The 21600-nt window shown below is 44.9% G+C and overlaps 1 protein-coding gene across 2 annotated transcripts in view; it reads left to right on the forward strand.

The window, feature by feature from the left end:
• The first annotated feature begins 11682 nt into the window (after positions 1-11682).
• The window catches only part of BMF (Bcl2 modifying factor), a 156929-nt gene continuing 147011 nt past the window's right edge, over positions 11683-21600 (forward strand). Inside the window, exon 1 of one of the 2 annotated variants that reach the window (XM_069208602.1) lies at positions 11683-11896. In XM_069208602.1, coding sequence (XP_069064703.1) covers positions 11859-11896 — 38 coding nt within the window. In that variant the 5' untranslated portion in view covers positions 11683-11858. Of the gene's footprint in view, positions 11897-12757; positions 12870-21600 lie in introns of those variants that run through there. The other variant, XM_069208603.1, reaches the window with a different exon arrangement.

The raw sequence follows: 21600 nt of genomic DNA on the forward strand, positions 1-21600 counted from the left end.
CGTCTCTTTCTTGTGCAACCTTTCAATATCAGAAATGTATAGTACGGCATCATAAATATGTACAAATTCACAGCTCAGACTTTTTTCAACAGACTGTCCCATCTTGATTGACTTAGGTCACCATGTGAGGTAACTTGGAATTCCTGATGTGGCCTGAAATAGGAATTTCTTCCCAAGGTGAGAATTATGAGTAATTGATATTTTTTCAAATTGTATTACTACATGGTGAATTACCTCAGTATTAACCTGTACATATTTGGCAGGTCATAACTGGTGACATTTATGAAATTGAGTGTGGTACACTAATTTCCCTGGTAATTCCCTATTCAGTAGGGGATAGTTCGGAATTCCTAAGTAAATCTGCATCCTCAAATTACTGATATCCTATGTTGTTGGTAATTTCATGTCCAAAATTTTATTATTGGGAATTCTCATGTGGTTGGAATGAGGACCCGAGAGGTTTCAAGGTTAAAGAATTCACATTGCAATCAAAATCTACAGAAATATTGAGCCTGAAAAAACTATACCACCGCATTGCACCAGGTTAGTGAAACTGTTGGCTTCAAATCTGCATGTTGTAGCATCATTGACAACAAAATACTGAGAATGCGCACTGCAAGAAACGAAAAGAAATTGGGATTGATTTCCATGATTCTTTTTATAATATTGGCCTTATTCTATTCCCATTAACATAGCTTTAACCATGCAAGATATCTGTAGATAAACACAATGTTTCAAGTTTTTGCACATTAGCATAATTAATAGGTGATCCATACTCCGTTATTGGTACGAAATTTAAACCATGTTCAACTTTAGTATTAGCTGCAGGCTTTTCCGCATCCACAAAACAAATTATCATCATGAATGTGGTGCACATCTAGTGTTATTTCCAGTACTATGGAAACACATTTAGCAGATTGTGCACCTTCTTAAAAGTTCTTCTTAATGGCATTCGGTAGGGTTTGAAAATATTCCTTCTGCATATTTTCCTCAAGTAACGCAAGTAATTAAATTGTGGTTCAGTTGTTTTCCCTAGATGCTCTATCATGATTGGACGAAAAGCATCAAGTATTCAACATGTTGGCATTTTTTTCTTGACAAAAGCTCTTCCTAAAGCAATCAGACAATAAAGGTTGTCTTCAATATTCTTCTTTTCCCCTACTGAGCAACTGAGGTTTGAGGCCAGGCCCTGTGCCCAACCTAACGCTGTGCACAGCTTTTGGCTGAAGATGATAATAAACAGAAATTCACTAAAAAACAAAGGTTAAAGTGACTTTTTATAGTTAGATATAGTAATAAGATCTTACCTTAACTTAAATAAAACCTCAGAAATTCATACAAATGATGCAGTTTGAGATTTCATCAGCAATGTCATCAGTGATGTCATTTAGTACACAAATAAATAATGTTCATCAGGAGCAACAGAAAAAGGTGTTGCTTTGCGACAGTTCCAAACTTCCCTCAGCAACTGACTGGAGTCTGAACACCCATTTACAAATGTCCACAGAACTACAAGAAGATTCTAAATATTAAAGCAACACAGCATGAACTATACAGAACACACTTTACCCAGAAGGAAAGCAAAGAGAAAATGCATGTGAGAACAAATAACAATATACAGTGCATTACTTTAAAATAAAAGAAGATCTTTCACATATTAGGGTTTTCCAGAATTCTAACTTTCTCTTCCTGAGACAGTATGCTGGAAAACCCTTCTTCATCTCCATTTATCGCACCGATACTATTACATTAAACACCCATTACTTGACCGTTCTTCTCACTGTTAAATAAAAAAATCCAATACTGTCCGATCACCAACAGTTGCCCCTGAAGATGTTATCACTTTTAGCTTTACTCAAACAGGTAAACTGTACCTTCGCATCGTTTCTCGTGCTCCACCACTGCCTCTGTTCAACTCATAAGACATGTTTGGATCCTTGAATTATCTTAGAGCTAGAATATATTTTCTAAGACCTTTTCCTGCGACATAGTAGCCACCTTTTTCTTACTACATTCCCACCTGAAAATCTGTGTCTCCGACTATTTTTAACTAATCATACCTAACTTTACTTTTCATTTGCACTTATTTTACGCTTTGATGTATATCCTTCACACTCCATGCCTCCTTCTCCAATTACTAACTGTGATGCGGTTAACTCAAAGAGTGCCTACCCCTAAGTAACACAAATGCTGCCATCCCAGTGGGCTAGTGGGGAGTATTGTGATAACCTCAAAATCTTTTTGCAACTGCAACTTGAACATCAACTCTGAAGAACTGGCCAATTAAATTCTTTCTTTGAGCCTGTGCTCACAATGCCATTTCCTCGGGGAGCTGTACAAGGCAACAGAGGTTGGCTTGATACCCAGTAACAAAGGGAAGGACTCCATCATCTGAGATTTGAACCATATTCCATTGTCTGTGATTAATAACTTTGGAATGCCTTCCCTTTGGAAAAGATCTTACTTTTGTGTTGGATTCTCTTACAAATGTATAAGAAACTTACTATGAATGATAGTCAACTAAATCCAGGTGTACCCCGTGCTCCCCTTTAGACCATATATACAACCCGCGAAATTCATTCCTAAGTTCTCCCATGCAGACTCTGGAAACTCCACCAGGCATAAGGGAGTGTAGTGTTATGGGTGTCAAGTCTCCACTCACCTTGGACCTGGGATCTGCAGGAGTGAATATAGTCCTCCCACTGCCTCCTAGGAACAACCCCCAGCTCCCCAAAAGAGGAGTAGGTGTCTGAGGATTATGCCCAAGGGTAACAAGGGGTAGGGAAAGGAGAAATAGGGAGAAAGAGAATACAAAAAGGCCTGGATTGGAACCTCAGTGGGCCCATATCTCAGACTGAAGACCCAGTCCCTCTGTCACTGTGATTTCCATGAAATTATTGAACTCACAATCAGGTTCCTGATTGGAATGCATGCATCAGAATGTATACCTTTGAGTGCCCCCTTCACCCCCTTTTTTCCACCACTCACTGAGAGTGCATTAACTAGAAACCCTTTACCCTTTCAAGGGAACACACAGGCAAATGGTTAAGGAAATCCAGGGAATCCTGGCATGACTATCCGTATAAAATAAAAGGATTGACTCACTATTTGTTGTGTCCATGATTAATAGTCTTTCATAGTTTGTGCAGTTCATGCTATACAGTTTGTCGGAGCAGCAGGCTCAGTGCACTGACCTGATTGATGATGATATTTTTGTTTTCCCTTTGTAGTAGACACTGCCCAATCTGGAGGAAGAATGCTGGTCACATGAGGACCCCAAAGTGCGGGGCAAGAAGTTCAGCCAACCAGGAACTGCCAAAAGGTGAGGAACTCCAGATGTATGCTGGTTTACAGTGAGTCACTTAACGCCAGAGACGGATCCAGCCAAGAGCTGAAAAAGGTGTAACTCCAGGTGGTTGCTGGTGACTGTAGAGATCACACGCATGAAGAGCAGGGCTGAACAGAAGGTAAGTACCTCGAGGTACCTTAAGCAATTCCAAATAAACAAGGAAAAGGGAAGCGGGCCAACAAAGAAGAAAGGGACTCTAAAGTATGCAACTAAGTAGAAAACTGGATGCGGGAGCGAGGCCAACAGAAGAGGGAAGGAGCTCCAAAAAGATGCAGATAAGTCAGGGAAATTTTATGTGGCGAGTGGGGTCACTCACAAACTAGAATTTTAGGCAGGAAATGGCATAAAGAGAACCTCCAGTGGGGAGATGTGAAGCCAAGTGCAGCTTCTGACTTGGACGTGGCTTTGAATGCACCACATCCGAGATGGCTGCCAGCTCACCAGCGAGTATGTGATCTTGCGATACTAGTGCAGGAACTCTGCACCCACCTGGAAGGACTACTCATGTAGTCCTTCCTTCAGGATTACGCCACGGCCTGTGCACAACAAACGTGCAGGTTGGGGTAGTCCTGACAAGTCATTTGTCAGCCAACTTGCAACCTTCACAACCCACAACATACATCTTCACTTGGGTATCCATTGCTGGCCACCAGTATATTATCAGAATCTTTTTTGGATCCAGTCAAGCCTACATGTCTTTGATGGGCAAGCAACCTCTCATATCTGCTACCGGGATTAATAAACCTCCCTGTAAAATTAGACCACCCTCCATATTTAATTCATCCTTGACTTTGTGAAAAAAGACTTTTGACCACATCACACGCAGGATTATCCTTGGGCCATCCTTGTGTAATATATTTCTAGTAAAAGGCTTGTCATGCACCATCACTACCACTCTTTTCCCATTCCTATTAGAGACTAGCCCCTCAGCAACCAACACTTTCATCTACCAAGCCCACCACTCACTCCATTTCAATGCTGCTTTCGTCTGTAAAATTGTCTATAAAACAGTGTGAAATAATCTCTGGAATTCTTCCCACCAGGGATATGTCTCTCTTTAAAGTTAAACTCTTGTATTTTGGATAGTAGTCTGATCAACTTGGGACTTGCCTTGTTAAAGTTCCCATCATTTAACAAATACACCAAAGGTTTGTGATCATTAACCAATGAAAAGTTCCTACTCCATAAATAACTGTTGCCCATTACCAGGCTAATACCTCCCTCTCTATAGTATTATAATTTTTTCAGCACTGAAGATATGTCTGGATGAACAGGCACTACGCTCGCTTTATTGTCACCATTTGGCTTAATACTGTACCTACTTCCACTCCAAAGGCATCCACAGTAACAACTGATCAGGCTTTATCTTTAAAGGCGTGAAGTGCTGGATCATTTATCATCAATATCTTCTGTGCAACACATTTTTTTAGACTCCTCCCCCACAAGAATATTAGAACTACTCAACAATTGTTATATTAAGGGTTTCATCTGTAGAGCAAAGTTTTAAACAATTATTGAATAATATTGAGAATGACCTGGAACCATCTTAACTGAGCTTTGTCTACTGGTGCCAAAGCAACCTTACCAGCTTCACCGAGGTCTGTCTTTGGTTTTATACCTTGCACCAAACTGTGATTACACAGATATTGTACCTCATTCAAGAGAAATTTACACTTTTCCCTTTGTACACTGATATCCTGCTTCTCAAGATTACTTTTCACTCTATTCCGAGTATGAAAATGTGCCTTTACAGTCAGTGAAAACAAGGATATCATATTGCTATGCCAAAACATTTTTCTCATTTCATGGGACCTGATACGTCCGTTTCTAAACAAAACACAGATGCAGCCGAGGCTAGTACAAATGGCATGTGAAGGAAGAGAAAGGCCCCAAAAGGAGGGTTGCACATTGTTAATGATTGGGATTCCTCACGCACCTCAATACTGGTGTATTGTCAGGTGAAAAATACCTTATCCTTCTCTATTTGTACGAACGTTTCTTGAATTTTGGGAAAAGGAACAGTCCACTAGAGCGGGACTATTAAAAAAACCTAAGACTTACATACAACCTTACTTCACCTGTCTTCTTGGCCACCACAATCGGTGAGATACACTATGGGGAGTCAATTGGTTCAGTCACATTTTCTTTGGTCAATTTGTCCAAGTGTTCTTTCAATTGACTCTTAATGCTCAGTGGTACATTTTTACCTTGTGAACCATGGAAATTACATCAGGTTTCAGTATGGTTGTTTCTCATAACTTTTGAACTATACCCAACGGTTCCTTAAAAATGATCTTATACTTGTCTAATGCACTAGAGTGACTGTCAGTAACCCCCACTAGAGAAATGGGATGTGCTGTTCCTTTGAGTAAATGAGTCTGTCCCTATATTGAATATTTTCAAATAAATAACCCAATATATCAATTTTAGATCCTCCAGAAGCTACAGTCTGTATTTCTGGAACATGTAAATATACCTTACTCCATTCTTTCATGTACAATTAATCTGTTATAATGGTGATCCAAAATCCACTGTAACATCAACTTTTAAAACACCAGTTTCCACATCAGGAACTGGATCACCTATCTTTCCATATTTATCTCTAGCCTCTACCATTTTAAAGGTGAGAACAACACTTCTTCCTCTGTCAGTCATATTCTTTTTTTTCCATCAATGTCCAGTTGCTGTTCATTTACTAGTGCAACCTCTTGGTTGTTCTTGCAAGCCCAATCGAAGTGTCCAACCTTTTAGCACTTCATACATGTCTTTCTGAAGGCACACATGTATTGGAATTCTTTAGGTAAGTCTTTGATCGACACCTGTAGCAAGTTCCAGGCACACTCAAACAACCTTTCTCAGATTTCTTCTCACTTGCGGAGGGGTCATTAGAGTAGATCTTTGTTCTAAAAGCAATTGCATTTATATTTTCTGTGCCATTTGACTGCTTAAATATTGCTAATTCTCTGGGTGCCATGACTGACCTCTTTATGCCTTTTGCAATGTCCAGTGTGTCTTCCAGGGTGGGACTTGTGCAGCATAGTAACTTCTCCTGTGTTCTGCTGTCAGTGCCGTTGACTACTAATTTGTCTCTTACGTACTTATCCAAATCTCCATCAAACTCATGAGTAGATGCACATATCCTCAATTTTGCTAAGAAACCATCAATTGATTTGTGTTGTTGTCGACAAATAAAGAACCTCTGCCTCTCTACCATTATACTTAAGTCAACTTTAAGATGAGTCTCTAACGTATTGACAGTGTCAGTAAATTAATCTAAAATAAGTGTTGCTGGAGAATTTATTGCAAATAAATGTTAAAAGAATCCTTTGGCTCTCAGTGCCTAGACCCTTGTAAAAAATTGATTTTTTCCTCAACAGATCAGACCTAATACCATCAATGGCAATTATGTAACTATAAAAGAATTGGTACCACTACTTCTATTTAAGCCTGGGCATACCAGGTTTATTTAGGAATGACATAGATAAATTTGCATTCTTCACTTGGATATAAATTAATGAACTTTGTCACATAGTGATGTAGTTCAAACATGACAGTGAACAATTGTTTTTCTGTTATTCTTAGAGCAAAGACGCCAAGTCTTCACTATCTTATAAATTCTCCCCGAAAGAGCTCTTCTGTCGCTTCTCAACTCGCCCTTGCATGATTCGCATGGGCGAGCTGAGAAGCGATAGAGGAGCACTTTCGCTCTAAGAATAACAGTTTCGCCTCATTCGTTTGTCAAAACTTGAAATCGGTTCTGGAAACGTATTTCTTGAGGTCTTAACTACATGTGACATTCCTGATGGAGGCTGTTTATGCCGAAACGCGCGTTGACCAGCAATACAGTTTGCCACATACTTTGGTAAAAATAGGGTGCAATGTGAATAAAAAGGAATTAAAGTGTGCAAAGTGTGCAAAAAGGAAGCAATGAAGTGAAATTTCATAAGCACAGATGAATCAAGGAAAGTGGAAATTGAGTAACAATTGATCAGACCTAATGGAATGTATATTTTGACATTGTTCATTATGGTAAATTGCTTTGCAAGTTTCTCAAGACCTGAATTGGTGTCTAAAGAAAGATTTTAATGATTGATTGTATGTAATTGAAGGAAGAAATGTATGTAGTGTGTGTGGGTATGAATGGTACAAGGCCATTGTGTGTTTTAAGTAGGGGTGGGTGGTAAACTCTGCTACGTGCCGGCAGGCAGAGTTTTTGCAAACCTCCACGCTTGGGGTGGAGCGCGGATTGGCAAAACTCTGCAAACTCTGCAAGCACAGCAGAGTTTACCATTCACCTCTATTTATAAGTATTGTAATTTAATTTCCAATATCATATTTTGAATAGAATTGTACCTATGAACAAAACTGCATAACAAGGAAAAGAAATAGATAATTTTGTATTGTACAATAAAGATAATGAGCTATAAAAGTTAAGCCCTCCCAGCTTTGTATATGTTGAGAGAAGTTTCCAGAACATAAAAAGAAGAAGGTCGACTGGGGTATTTAATATTCTTCACCTTTGTCCTGTCCCAGTAACCATATTTCAACAGGAGTTCCCGTTTTTTTCTCTTCTTCTCTTTAAACATTCTATATAATGGTTCATCCAGCTTTCACCCAAAAGGCTTTATTCCTTCAAACAGCATGTGAAGAGCAGCATTCTTTTGAGCATAATCAGTATTCCAGTCTCCAAGAAAGACATTCCGTCTTGTCACAATGGTAGCCCCTTCAGCAAGAGATGCTGCTCACGCGACATTGAAAGAAATGTCTGATGAAAATCCAGCTTGTTTCCTAAAGCTGTCAATAAGACCTGAACCCTCTTCACTCTCCTGAATGGCCTTAAACAGATCCTTACAGTCAGCCAACATTGATTTGGCAGTATAGGCATCATAGATGCCTGCTCTTGTAGCAAAGTTAGATCCCTTATAGGATTACTTCAGGATTGACTCGATCTTTTTCTCAACCGGATCTTAAATCATATTTTCATCAGGCACTGAGGTACGACACACAAGGCTGGTCCCCACAGAAACCGCTGAAATAGAGTCTGCATCCTCTAGAGGGTAAAGCTTTGTCATAAGCTTAGGGACTACAGTCCTATCTGGATCCTTCCATTCTCGGGGAACAACAGCCATCACATGTTGATGAATAGGCAGATGAATAGGCTGAGAAGGATGAATTGCCGCAAAACGTGTTCCATGGAAGTGGAAGGTAATTCCACAGAGGGAAACACCATTTTTAAATGCACTCTGGACAGGATCTCAGACAACAAGTTCTTGTCAACATATTTCCCCTTACGTTCTGACAGAGGGGAAGCATCTCCTGCACCGTCCTCTGACCCAGACAGACAGAAGTTTTTTCTAGACTTACAGACCTTTTTTGAATTGCTCTTCAGCTCTCCCAAAGTTTGCAAAAGTATCTTTGTATCCTTCTCCTCAAATGCACCATCACCCACAAAAGACCTGGAACTCCTAGATCACTTCCGGGGGGGGGAGACCTGGGTCTAGAGGAGGATTCGTTGCTGGAAGAAGAGTCCAGTTGTCTACTCTTCTTAGGGTGTTTCCCAACAGTGACAGCACACAAAGCACAGACACAAAGAAGAACACCAAAATGTAATAGAATGGAACGAAATGCAACACAGCGCCTTACATGCCGCCAGCGCTTCCTTTAAATGGCAAGGGAAGGAGAGTCAGCAGACCGAAACCACAAGCATGCGCAATGCCCCAAACTAGGCATAGGCATGCTCCAAACAAGTTCAGGTCTTCCTTTGTGCATGCCACAACCCATCCAAGGCCTAATAAATTAGGCAAACAATGCAGCCACCAGGCATAAGAAACCTGTTGTTACAAAAGCTGAGGAACAGTCTTACCTTGCCTCCAGGTGAGAGCTAGAAAACACCATTGGGTTTTTGCCATGCCTCCTGGTGGACGAGAAGAGGGTCTGATGGAGCAAGTCCAGATGGAGCTGCCTCCTCCTCTGCACCTTCTTGCTGCTCATTTGGTGGGTAGAGGGACCGGACCAAAACCCAGCATGGCGCGGTCCTTTTCTACTGGTGAGAGCTCACTCAAAACCCACATCCTACTTCAGGGTCGGATTGGCAGGGCGGACAGTCGCCCATTGGCCGATAGGCCTGTGTCAAAGGCCAGCTGATGGGCTGTTTTTTTCCTGCTACAAATAAACTCTCAACATTTGTCTGGGCTGCCTTGGTTGCTGGCACACAACCCGAAAGGCTGCTGCAGGCAAAGAGCAGAAATCATATCTTACTATGACCAAGTACAGACCCTGGGTGGCTCCTTGTCATGTCCAGAAGGGCAAGAGGACAAACTGAGCAGGCACAGTATCTGGCGGGTCTCTCCCCCCCTCCCCCCACAATCCTGAATCACTCATTGTGACAATGAGGCCTCGGGGAGTGAGATGCTGTTTTTGATTATCACAATTAGCACTAATGTTACATGGGGGTCGAGCGGAAGGGGCTTGTGCATGAAAGAAGCCAGATTACAAAGAGTGGCCAATTAAGAGGCTCTACTTTTTTTCTCTAGCAGCAGACAGACGAGTCTCGGGTGTCTGCTGTCACCTTGTCAAAACTGCGAGGGGACTCACTTTTTTCCATTGAGAGAAAATAAACAAATAAGGCTAACAACCAAACTGAGCAAATAGAAAACTTTTTTGACAACTCAGAACAATTGTATTTTGACAGCATTACTGTGAAAACATTCATCCTGGGACAAAATGACAAAGGGAAGGGAAAATAGACATGACAGGGTGTAAGAAAATGGAATGAGTAAGGGCTGCAATGACATAAACAGGGGAAGAGAAAAGGAAATATAGGGAGAGGAAAATAACTCCCCTGAGAATAATTTAGCGACATTTTATGAAAATTCATTATCCGCATTTCGCTTTGTGTGCGGGCCTAATATTGATCCCAATCCGATACTGGCCTACTTCCTCGCCCTGGTCTTCGAGATAGGAAAAACAAGCATTTTCAATGCAACGGGTCTCGCATTTGCTCGAGTAAGAGCTAATAGCGTTGTAAAGAAAAAAAACGCAGCGCGATCGCACTATGTAAAATGCAGCGTAATCGCGCTGCGAGGAAAATAAACAGATAAAGTAGTCCAGACACCATGCCGAAAACATGGAGTCTCGTATGTTTTTTGCAGTTTACCGGTGCTATGTAGGTAGGCTAAACACCGGAAAAAGCATGATGTATGCATGCCTTTCACAAATGAAAGCAAACGGATTTTAAAAGGCAAGCCCACGAACCAATGTAAGTGACTGACATGACATGGGCGTGATTTGAAGCCCAAAGAGAGATTACAGAATGGACGGAGCTTTTTGTGCTCGCCCATTAAAAAATCAGTAAGTAGAAGTGGATTGGCCAGTTCTTATACCACCCTAACTGGGTGGGACTAGACCAAATAGACTCCTTCTTCCTGTATTCGGTCCTGTCAGTGGGTGGGTTTAGCTCACGAGTAATTGCCTGGGACGAGGACATAGGACAAATGAGCATGATATTTTGACTTGTACCTTATCGACCTATCACTCCTTGCTGTGACACTGGTATCTGCTGAGTCAAAGCTCTCAGCTTTGGGATAGTATTTCCCTATTATTTTGTCATTTATACACGTTAACACAATCTGGGCAAAAGTTTCAGATCATTAGTACCAGTTTGACACCCAAACAGAGCAAGGCAACGGAATGGTGGCCAGTGAGCCTTAGCTAAGGGCCTTATACTCTGCAGATTAGGCATCAGACGCTGGATTATGTGGCAAATGCGGCAAATCCATATTTATGGGGAAAACACCGGTGCCGCACAATTGCATAATCATGTGGCTCTGTTTATAGCAAGACCTTCCCGTATGGATCCGTAAAATTTACTTTTTCCCTGAAGTTTGACCTTTGACCTAATTTATTACAATTACTGCCCAGAATTTGCTTCCATACTAAGTGGCTCCCCTTTGCTGGTTTTTGCTGTGTTTTACTGTATGCGTGTTTCCCGTTCTTAAAAGACGCCTGTTTTGGTGGAAGCTTAACTGCAATGCAGAAACCGCAATGTAGTTATTTCAAGTCTCGAAACTCTCCTGAACTGTTTACCCTCTACCTTCGATCGTCTGTACCTTTCCAAATTGAGAACAAGAACTGTGGGACCTTCTAGTTGTTAAAGCTGTGTTTTGCTTCAGTCTCTATGGAACACTGTACGTTTTTCGGTGAAGATTGTTCTTCATCATCTCTCCCTCACGATGTAAACAGAACGGAACCCTGTTGCCTCCAATGCAGGGGCGGAGCCTAGGATGGAGTTCCCCACCCGTAGTGATGTCACGCCCTGCCCTCCCCTCCCCCCTGGACCTTCGCCAGCGCTTAGAGCTACAGAGCTTGGAAGTTAGTAGCGCTCACTTCTGACCCAGTACTTTGCAAACAATGAAACAGTCCAGTCGCCGTTCCTCCTGATAGCAGCAGAAACTTTCTCAAGTGCCGGGCTTTCTCTTCCTCTAGCCCGCAACTGTCGGGGGCCGAGCCCATGGCGGCGGGGGATGGGGAGACCGTCTTCTCCTTCGGGTGAGTGGACCTTGGCTGCTTGTGGCTCCTGTTGTATCAGAAGCAGGGGTGCTCCTAGAGTGAAGAGGCTTTATTGTGACTGTGCGGCTGGGGCGCTGCCTCTTATTGTAATGTCAGAGGAGAGGCCGTTCCTCCTGCCTGTGCCAGAGCACGGCAACGAACTTCACGTTCACAAGTAAGTGTGTGACAGCTAAAAGTACAAGGATGCACAGCTAGCCTGTGACAATCAGCCTAATGATCCTACACAAGAACTGCGATAGGCGTTGACATAAAAATGCAGCTTAACACAAGGGTACAGTGCTGTATATCTACATTCTGCCGCACGTCGGGAGACAAGATCACACATTAACACAAAGAGTGAGTCGAGCACATGGGTTAGTAGTTTCCTGGATATCAAACCCTAGAGCGCATTGTGACGGTTCAGATGGTCACTGGTTAGCACTTCCAGCCACCCCAAAGCATCAGTCTCATGAATGTAATGCAAGTAAATCACATACAGTTTCACACACACCTCAATGACCAGATGGCCAGTACACTAGACTCGCCTAATAAGTCACGCAGTGATTTATACAAGAACAGCTGGGAGCGAACGTCAGGCAGTGACGCAAGAACACACATTAGTGGTGAAGCAGCTGTCCTGTCATCCCTGGTCTGGCGATGGGGCAGCAAGGTGCTTTTCCTGCCTAACATCACAATTTGAAAAGATGGGCGTATCACTTCCACAAGAAGGACAGCTTTAAACTCCCTATGTAAATATTGTAAATTCCACCATAGACCGCCCCCCTCTCCCTCCCAGGGGATGTGTAACAATACGCGGACCTCACCGAATCGAAGCAGAAGTTTTTTCTCTTATCGAAGAAGGCATTGATTGCCCTGGCTGCTGCTGCGTGCGCTTTCCCCTCCGTGGGATGCGAAGATCGTAGGGTTTACACCTTTTACGTTCCTCCCTGAGTTTACGCGATTGGTGAGAGAGGTAGGGAAAGGCGGAAATATTTCTCGGTTTAATGATGTGGGCATGTTGCGGTTCGCGAAGTAACAAGTTAATGTGTCGTTGAGATGCAAAGTGAATAAGTGCTCGTGTGAGATAAGACAGTATTGAGAGAGCGGCTTCCGTGGTCAGGCAAAGGCAAAGACAGCGAGTGGGCACATTTCATTTCCTGGCAGTGTCCAATGGAGTGCATGGTGCTACAGAGGTGATATCCATTCAATGTTCTGCAGACGGAGATTTCACCAAGTTTCAAAGGCTTTAAAAGCAGCGCTCTGCGGGTGTCTCAGGGTTACCCAGCTCTTATCTGTTAGAGGTAATGTAAAATGTGATGTCCGGTGTGGGCGATAACGCACAGTCGGTAACTGCACTTAAGGCGACAGACATGATGCACACTGGGGAGCTCAGAGCAGCAGAGGTTTCACCTGTTAATGTGTTCCGTGAGGCAGCTACGTTAGTTGTATTACAAAGTGAGGCATCTCAGGTGGCAGCGGCCTTAGTTGTATGACACAGTGAGGAACCACAGGTGGCAGAGTTGTACTACACATTGAGGAACCACAGGTGGCAGCGACGTTAGTTCTATGACACAGTGAGGAACCACTGGTGACAGCGACGTTAGTTGTATTACACAGTTAGGTATACTAGGTGGCAGTGGTGTTAGTTGTGTTACACTGTGGGGATATTCCAAGTGACAGCGGTGTTAGTTGTATTACACAGTGAGGACCACAGGTGGCAGAAGCATTAGTTGTATTACACTGTGGGGACATTCCAGGTGGCAGCGCTGTTAGTTGTATTACACAGTGAGGAACTACAGGTGGCAGCGGTGTTAGTTGTATTACACAGTGAGTTACACAGGTGGCAGCAACGTTAGTTTTATGACACAGTGAGGGACCACAGGTGGCAGAGACGTTAGTTGTACTACACAGTGAGGAACCACAGGTTGGCAGCGGCGTTAGTTGTATTACACAGTGAGGAATCTCAGGTGGCAGCGGCATTAGTTGTATTACACTGTGGGGGGTACTCCTGGGGGCAGCAGTGTTAATTGTAGTACACAGTGAAGAACCACAGGTGGCAGCGGCGTTAGTTGCGTTACACAGTTAGGTATCCTAGGTGGCAGCGGTGTTAGTTGTATTACACAGTGAGGAGTCTCATGTGGTAGTGGTATTAGTTGCATTACACAGTGAGGAATCGCAGGTATCACCTGCATTAGTTGTATTACACAGTGAGGAATCTCTGGTGGTAGCTGCGTTGGTTGTATTGCACTGTGGGGGTATTTCGGGTGGCAGCTGAATTAGCTGTATTGCACAGTGAGGTATCCTAGATGGCAGCCGCGTTAGTTGTATTACACAGTTAAGTATACTAGGTGGCAGCGATGTTAGTTGTGTTACACTGTGGGGGTATTCAAAGTGACAGCTGTGTTAGTTCTACTACACAGTGAGGAACCACAGGTGGCAGATGCATTAGTTGTATTACACAGTGAGGAATCTCAAGTGGCAGCAGCATTAGTTGTATTACACTGTGGGGGGTACTCCAGGGGGCAGCAGTGTTAATTGTAGTACACAGTGAAGAACCACAGGTGGCAGCGGCGTTAGTTGCGTTACACAGTTAGGTATCCTAGGTGGCAGCAGTGTTAGTTGTATTACACAGTGAGGAGTCTCAGGTGTTAGTGGTGTTAGTTGCATTACACAGTGAGGAATCGCAGATATCAGCTGCATTAGTTGTATTACACAGTGAGGAATCTCTGTTGGTAGCTGCGTTGGTTGTATTGCACTGTGGGGGTATTTCGGGTGGCAGCTGCGTTAGCTGTATTACACAGTGAGGTATCCTAGATGGCAGCCGTGTTAGTTGTATTACACAGTTTGGTATACTAGGTGGCAGCGGTGTTAGTTGTGTTACACTGTAGGGGTATTCCAAGTGACAGTGGTTTTAGTTGTATTACACAGTGAGGAACCACAGGTGGCAGATGTATTAGTTGTATTACACTGTGGGGGCATTCCAGGTGGCAGCGCTGTTAGTTGTATTACACAGTGAGGCACTACAGGTGGCAGCGTTGTTAGTTGTATTACACAGTGAGGTATCACAGGTGGCAGCAACGTTAGTTCTATGACACAGTGAGGAACCACAGGTGGCAGAGACGTTAGTTGTACTACACAGTGAGGAACCACAGGCGGCAGCAGTGTTAGTTCTATGACACAGTGAGGAACCACAGGTGGCAGCAGTGTTAGTTCTATGACACAGTGAGGAACCACAGGTGGCAGAGATGTTGGTTGTACTACAGAGTGAGGAACCACAGGTGTCAGCTACGTTAGTTGTATTACAAAGTGAGGAATCTCAGGTGGCAGTGGCGTTAGTTGTACTACAAAGTGAGGAACCACAGGTGGCAGCAACGTTAGTTCTATGACACAGTGAGGAACCACAGGTGGCAGCGATGTTAGTTCTATGACACAGTGAGGAATCACAGGTGGCAGAGACGTTAGTGGTACTACACAGTGAGGAACCACAGGTGGCAGCGACATTAGCTGTACTACACAGTGAGGAACCACCGGTGGCAACGATGTTAGCTGCATTACACAGTGAGGAATCACAGGTGGCAGCGACATTAGTTGTATTACACTGTGGGGGCATTCCAGGTGGCAGCGCTGTTAGTTGTATTACACAGTGAGGAACTACAGGTGGCAGCGTTGTTAGTTATATTACACAGTGAGGTATCACAGGTGGCAGCATCGTTAGTTGTATTACACAGTGAGGAACCACAGGTGGCAGATGCATTAGTTGTATTACACTGTGGGGGCATTCCAGGTGGCAGCGCTGTTAGTTGTATTACACAGTGAGGAACTACAGGTGGCAGCAGTGTTAGTTATGTTACACAGTGAGGTATCACAGGTGGCAGCATCGTCAGTTGTATTACACAGTGAGGTATCCCAGGTGGCAGCATCGTTAGTTGTATTGCACAGTGAGGCATCCTAGGTGGCAGCGGTGTTAGTTGTATTACACAGTGAGGAACACTAGATGGCAGATGCATTAGTTGTGTTACACTGTGGGGGCATTCCAGGTGGCAGACCTGTTAGTTGTATTACACAGTGAGGAACCACAGGTGGCAGCGGTGTTAGCTGTATTGTACATTGAGGTATCACAGGTGGCAGCAGTGTTAGTTGTATTACACAGTGAGGAACTACAGGTGGCAGATGCATTAGTTGTATTACACAGTGAGGAACCATAGGGAGCAGCAGCATTAGTTACATTACACAGTGAGGTATTCTAGATGACAGCTGTGTTAGCTGTGTTGTACAGTGAGGTTTCACAGGTGGCAGAGGTGTTAGTTGTATTACACAGTGCGGTTATTTCAGGTGGCAACTGTGTTAGTTGTATTACACAGTGAGGTATCCTAGGTGGCAGCATCGTTAGTTGTATTACACAGTGAGGTATCCTAGGTGGCAGCGGCGTTAGTTGTATTACACAGTGAGGTATCACAGGTGACAGCTGTGTTAGTTGTATTACACAGTGAAGTATCACAGGTGGCATCAGCGTTAGTTGTATTACACAGTGAGGTTATCTCAGGTGGCAGCGGTGTTAGCTGTATTGTACAGTGAGGTTATCTCAGTTGGCGGCTGTGCTAGTTGTATTACACTGTGGGGGTATTCCAGGTGGCAGTGGCATTAGCTGTATTAGACAGTACGGCATCCCAGGTGGGAGTGTTTTTAGCTGTATTACACAGTGAGAAATCCTAGGTGAGAGGCATTAGTGTTAGCTGTACTACACAGTGAGGTATCACAGGTGGCAGCTGTGTTAGTTGTATTACACAGTGAAGTATCACAGGTGGCAGCTGTGTTAGTTGTATTACACAGTGAAGTATCACAGGTGGCATCAGCGTTAGTTGTATTACACAGTGAGGTTATCTCAGGTGGCAGCGGTGTTAGTTGTATTGTAAAGTGAGGTTATCTCAGGTGGCGGCTGTGCTAGTTGTATTACACTGTGGGGTATTCCAGGTGGCAGTGGTATTAGCTGTATTAGACAGTACGGCATCCCAGGTGGGAGTGTTTTTAGCTGTATTACACAGTGAGGAATCCTAGGCAAGACCAGTGTTAGTTATATCATACTGTGGGTTATCACAGGTAGCAGCAGTGGTAGCTGTATCACACAGTGTGATATCCCAGGTGGCATTAGTGTTAGCTGTATTACGGAATGGGATATCACAAAGGGCAGTAGTGTTTTCTGTATTACACACTGGGTATCACACAGGGCAGTAGTGTTTGCTCTACTACACACTGGGGTATCACAGGTGACATTAGCTTGCTATTTTATACACTGGTATCATAGGTGGCAGCAGTGTGAGCTGTATTACACAGTGAAATATCACAGGTGGCAACAGTGTTAGTTGTATTACATAGTGAAGTATCACAGGTGGCAGCTGTGTTAGTTGTATTACATAGTGAGGTATCACAGGTGGAAGCTGTGTTAGTTGTATTACACAGTGAAGTATCACAGGCGGCAGCAGCCTTAGTTGTATTACACAGTGAGGTTATCTCAGGTGGCAGCGGTGTTAGCTGTATTGCACAGTGAGGTTATCTCAGGTGGCAGCTGTGCTAGTTATATTACACTGTGGGGGTATTCCAGATGGCAGTGGCATTAGCTGTATTAGACAGTACGACATCCCAGGTGGTAGTGTTTTTAGCTGTATTACACAGTGAGGAATCCTAGGTGAGAGGCATTAGTGTTTGCTGTATTACGCAGTGGGATATCACAGGGGGCAGTAGTGTTTGCTCTACTACACACTGGGCATCACAGGGGGCAGTAGTGTTTGCTCTATTACACACTGGGGTCTCACAGGTGACAGTAGCTTGCTATTTTATACACTAGTATCATAGGTGGCAGCAGTGTGAGCTGTATTACGCAGTGGGGTGTCCCAGGTGGCAGCAGTGTAAGCTGTATTACACAGTAGGGTATCCTAGGTGGCAGCAGTGTTAGCTGTACTACACAGTGGGTTATCCCAGGTGTCAGCAGTGTGAACTGTATTACACAGTGGGGTATGTGAAGTCACAGCGGTGTTAGCTGTATCACACAGTGTGATATCCCAGGTGGCAGCGGTGTTAGCTGTATTACACAGTGGCGTATCCCAGGTAGCAGCAGTGTGAGCTGTATTACACAGTGGGGTATCCCAGATGGCAGCATCATTAGCTTTATTATAGCTGGGTATGTGAGGGAGGTGGCAGCAGTGTGAGCTGTATTACGCAGTGGGGTGTCCCAGGTGGCAGCAGTGTAAGCTGTATTACACAGTGGGGTATCCCAGGTGGCAGCAGTGTTAGCTGTATTACACAGTGGGTTATCCCAGGTGGCAGCAGTGTGAGCTGTATCACGCAGTGTGATATCCGAGGTGGCAGCTGTGTTAGTTATATTACACAGTGAAGTATCACAGGTGGCAGCTGTGTTAGTTGTATTACACAGTGAAGTATCACAGGTGGCATCAGCGTTAGTTGTATTACAAAGTGAGGTTATGTCAGGTGGCAGCGGTGTTAGCTGTATTGTACAGTGGGGTATCCCAGGTGGCAGCTGTGTTAGCTGTATTACACAGTGGGGTATCCCAGGTAGCAGCAGTGTGAGCTGTATTACAGAGTGGGGTATCCCAGGTGAGAGCATCGTTAGCTTTATTATAGTGGGGTATGTGAGGGAGGTGGCAGCAGTGTGAGCTGTATTACACAGTGGGGTATCCCAGGTGGCAGCAGTGTAAGCTGTATTACACAGTGGGGTACCCCAGGTGGCAGCAGTGTTAGCTGTATTACACAGTGGGTTACCCCAGGTGGCAGCAGTGTTAGCTGTATCACACTGTGGGGTATCCCAGGTAGCAGCAGTGTGAGCTGTATTGCACAGTGCGGTATCCCAGGTGGCAGCATTGTTAGCTTTATTATAGTGGGGTATGTGAGGGAGGTTGCAGCACTGTGAGCTGTATTACACAGTGGGGTATCCCAGGTGGCAGCAGTTTAAGCTGTATTACACAATGGGGTATCCCAGGTGGCAGCAGTGTTAGCTGTATTACACAGTGGGGTATGTGAAGTGGCAGCAGTGTTAGCTGTATCACAGTATGGGGTGTCCCAGGTAGCAGCAATGTGAGCTGTATTACACAGTGGGGTATCCCAGGTGGCAGCATTGTTAGCTTTATTATAGTGGGGTATGTGAGGGAGGTGGCAGCAGTGTGAGCTGTATTACACAGTGAGATATCCCAGGTGGCAGCAGTGTTAGCTGTATCACACTGTGGGGTATCCCAGGTGGCAGCAGTGTGAGCTTTATCACACAGTGAGGTATCCCAGGTGGCAGCAGTGTTAGCTGTATCACACTGCGGGGTATCCCAGGTGGCAGCAGTGTGAGCTTTATTACACAGTGGGGTATCCCAGGTGGCAGCAGTTTAAGCTGTATCACACAATGGGGTATCCCAGGTGGCAGCAGTGTTAGCTGTATTACACAGTGAGGTATCCCAGGTGGCAGCAGTGTGAGCTGTATTACACAGTGGGGTATCCCAGGTGGAAGCAGTGTTAGCTGTATCACACTGCGGGGTATCCCAGGTGGCAGCAGTTTGAGCTGTTTCACACTGTGGGGTATCCCAGGTGGCAGCAGTGTTAGCTGTATCACACTGCGGGTTATCCCAGGTGGCTGCAGTGTGAGCTTTATTACACAGTGGGGTATCCCAGGTGGCAGCGGTGTTAGCTGTATCACACTGTGGGGTATCCCAGGTGGCAGCAGTGTTAGCTGTATTACACAGTGGGGTATCTCAGGTGGCAGCGGTGTTAGCTGTATCACACTGCGGGGTATCCCAGGTGGCAGCAGTGTGACCTGTATTACACAGTGGGGTATCCCAGGTGGCAGCGGTGTTAGCTGTATCACACTGCGGGGTATCCCAGGTGGCAGCAGTGTGAGCTGTATTACACAGTGGGGTATCCCAGGTGGCAGCGGTGTTAGCTGTATCACACTGCGGGGTAGCCCAGGTGGCAGCAGTGTGAGCTGTATTACACAGTGGGGTATCCCAGGTGGCAGCAGTGTTAGCTGTATCACACAGTGTGATATCCCAGGTGGCAGCAGTGTTAGTTGTATTACACAGTGGGGTATCCCAGGTGGCAGCAGTGTTAGCTGTATCACACTGTGGGGTATCCCAGGTGGCAGCAGTGTTAGCTGTATCACACTGTGGGGTATCCAAGGTGGCAGCAGTGTTAGCTGTATTACACAGTGGGGTATCACAGGTGGCAGCAGTGTTAGCTGTATCACACTGCGGGGTATCCCAGGTGGCAGCAGTGTGAGCTGTATTACACAGTGGGGTATCCCAGGTGGCAGCGGTGTTAGCTGTATCACACTGCGGGGTGGGTATCCCAGGTGGCAGCAGTGTGAGCTGTATTACACTGTGGGGTATCCCAGGTGGCAGCAGTGGGAGCTGTATTACACTGTGGGGTATCCCAGGTGACAGCAGTGGGAGCTGTATTACACAGTGGGGTATCCCAGGTGGCAGCATCGCTTTATTATAGTGGGGTATGTGAGGTGGCAGCAGTGTTAGATGTATTACTCAGGGGGTCCCAGGTGGCAGCATCGTTAGCTTTATTACAGTGGGGTATGTGAGGTGGCAGCAGTGTTAGATGTATTACTCAGGGGTCCCAGGTGACAGCATCGTTAGCTTTATTACAGTGGGGTATGTGAGGTGGCAGCAGTGTTAGATGTATTACTCAGGGGTCCCAGGTGACAGCATCGTTAGCTTTATTACAGTGGGGTATGTGAGGTGGCAGCAGTGTTAGATGTATTACTCAGGGGGTCCCAGGTGGCAGCATCGTTAGCTTTATTACAGTGGGGTATGTGAGGTGGCAGCAGTGTTAGATGTATTACTCAGGGGTCCCAGGTGACAGCATCGTTAGCTTTATTATAGTGGGGTATGTGAGGTGGCAGCAGTGTTAGATGTATTACTCAGGGCGTCCCAGGTGGCGGTGGTGTTTGCTTTTAGCGGTATTAGCTAGTGGTGATATTCCTCGGTGAGATACACAAGAAAGGCGGTGGGCGAGGTGTGGTACTCTAGGGTGATAGCAGTGGCAGCTGCTAGATGTGGGGCACAATAGGGTAGACCATGGGTCCAGAGGTGCCGTCTGTCATAGGTAATGCTACGTGGGTCACCCTGGGTCACAGAGGCTTTATCTGTTGAAGGTACATGCCAGCGGGCTTGAGAGCTTACCATGTGCCGCTCTGATCCGCTCCTCGGGGTGGATGCACAAGCTGAAGGTAGTTCTGGAAGATACCGGTAGGCCAAGGATAGATGTCATGCCAGTGACTGTGTGGATGGCATTGGTACTGCATCATTTGGGGGCTGGATGCTTACGGGAGTCATGCTGTAGCTCATTGATTGTAAAAAGAATATGCTTTTTTGTTTCTAAGGACAGCTGATATAAATGTTGGCTAGGTTATGCTGACTTTGAAGAAATTAGCCTCCTTTCTCTCAGCAGACATGGCCACCAAGCCCATCAAATAGGCCCGGGCACCGAAATAAAAGTACCCCCCAAACCCCCGAAAAGTGAATCATAATGCTGAAAAAGTGGCCCATTTTTGCAAATTGAGGCAGTTTTGTACTCGTAAAGATACACGTTATGGAAGACCGATTGGGCTTGAGCCTGCAACAGGCGCTGTTTTTTGTTTTTTATATCGGGGAAATCGACATTACAAACCGGCCCAGCAGACCATAAACAGACCCACACCAACA

The sequence above is a fragment of the Pleurodeles waltl genome, chromosome 9 (assembly GCF_031143425.1).
Source record: "Pleurodeles waltl isolate 20211129_DDA chromosome 9, aPleWal1.hap1.20221129, whole genome shotgun sequence".
Classification (NCBI taxonomy): Eukaryota; Metazoa; Chordata; class Amphibia; order Caudata; family Salamandridae; genus Pleurodeles; species Pleurodeles waltl.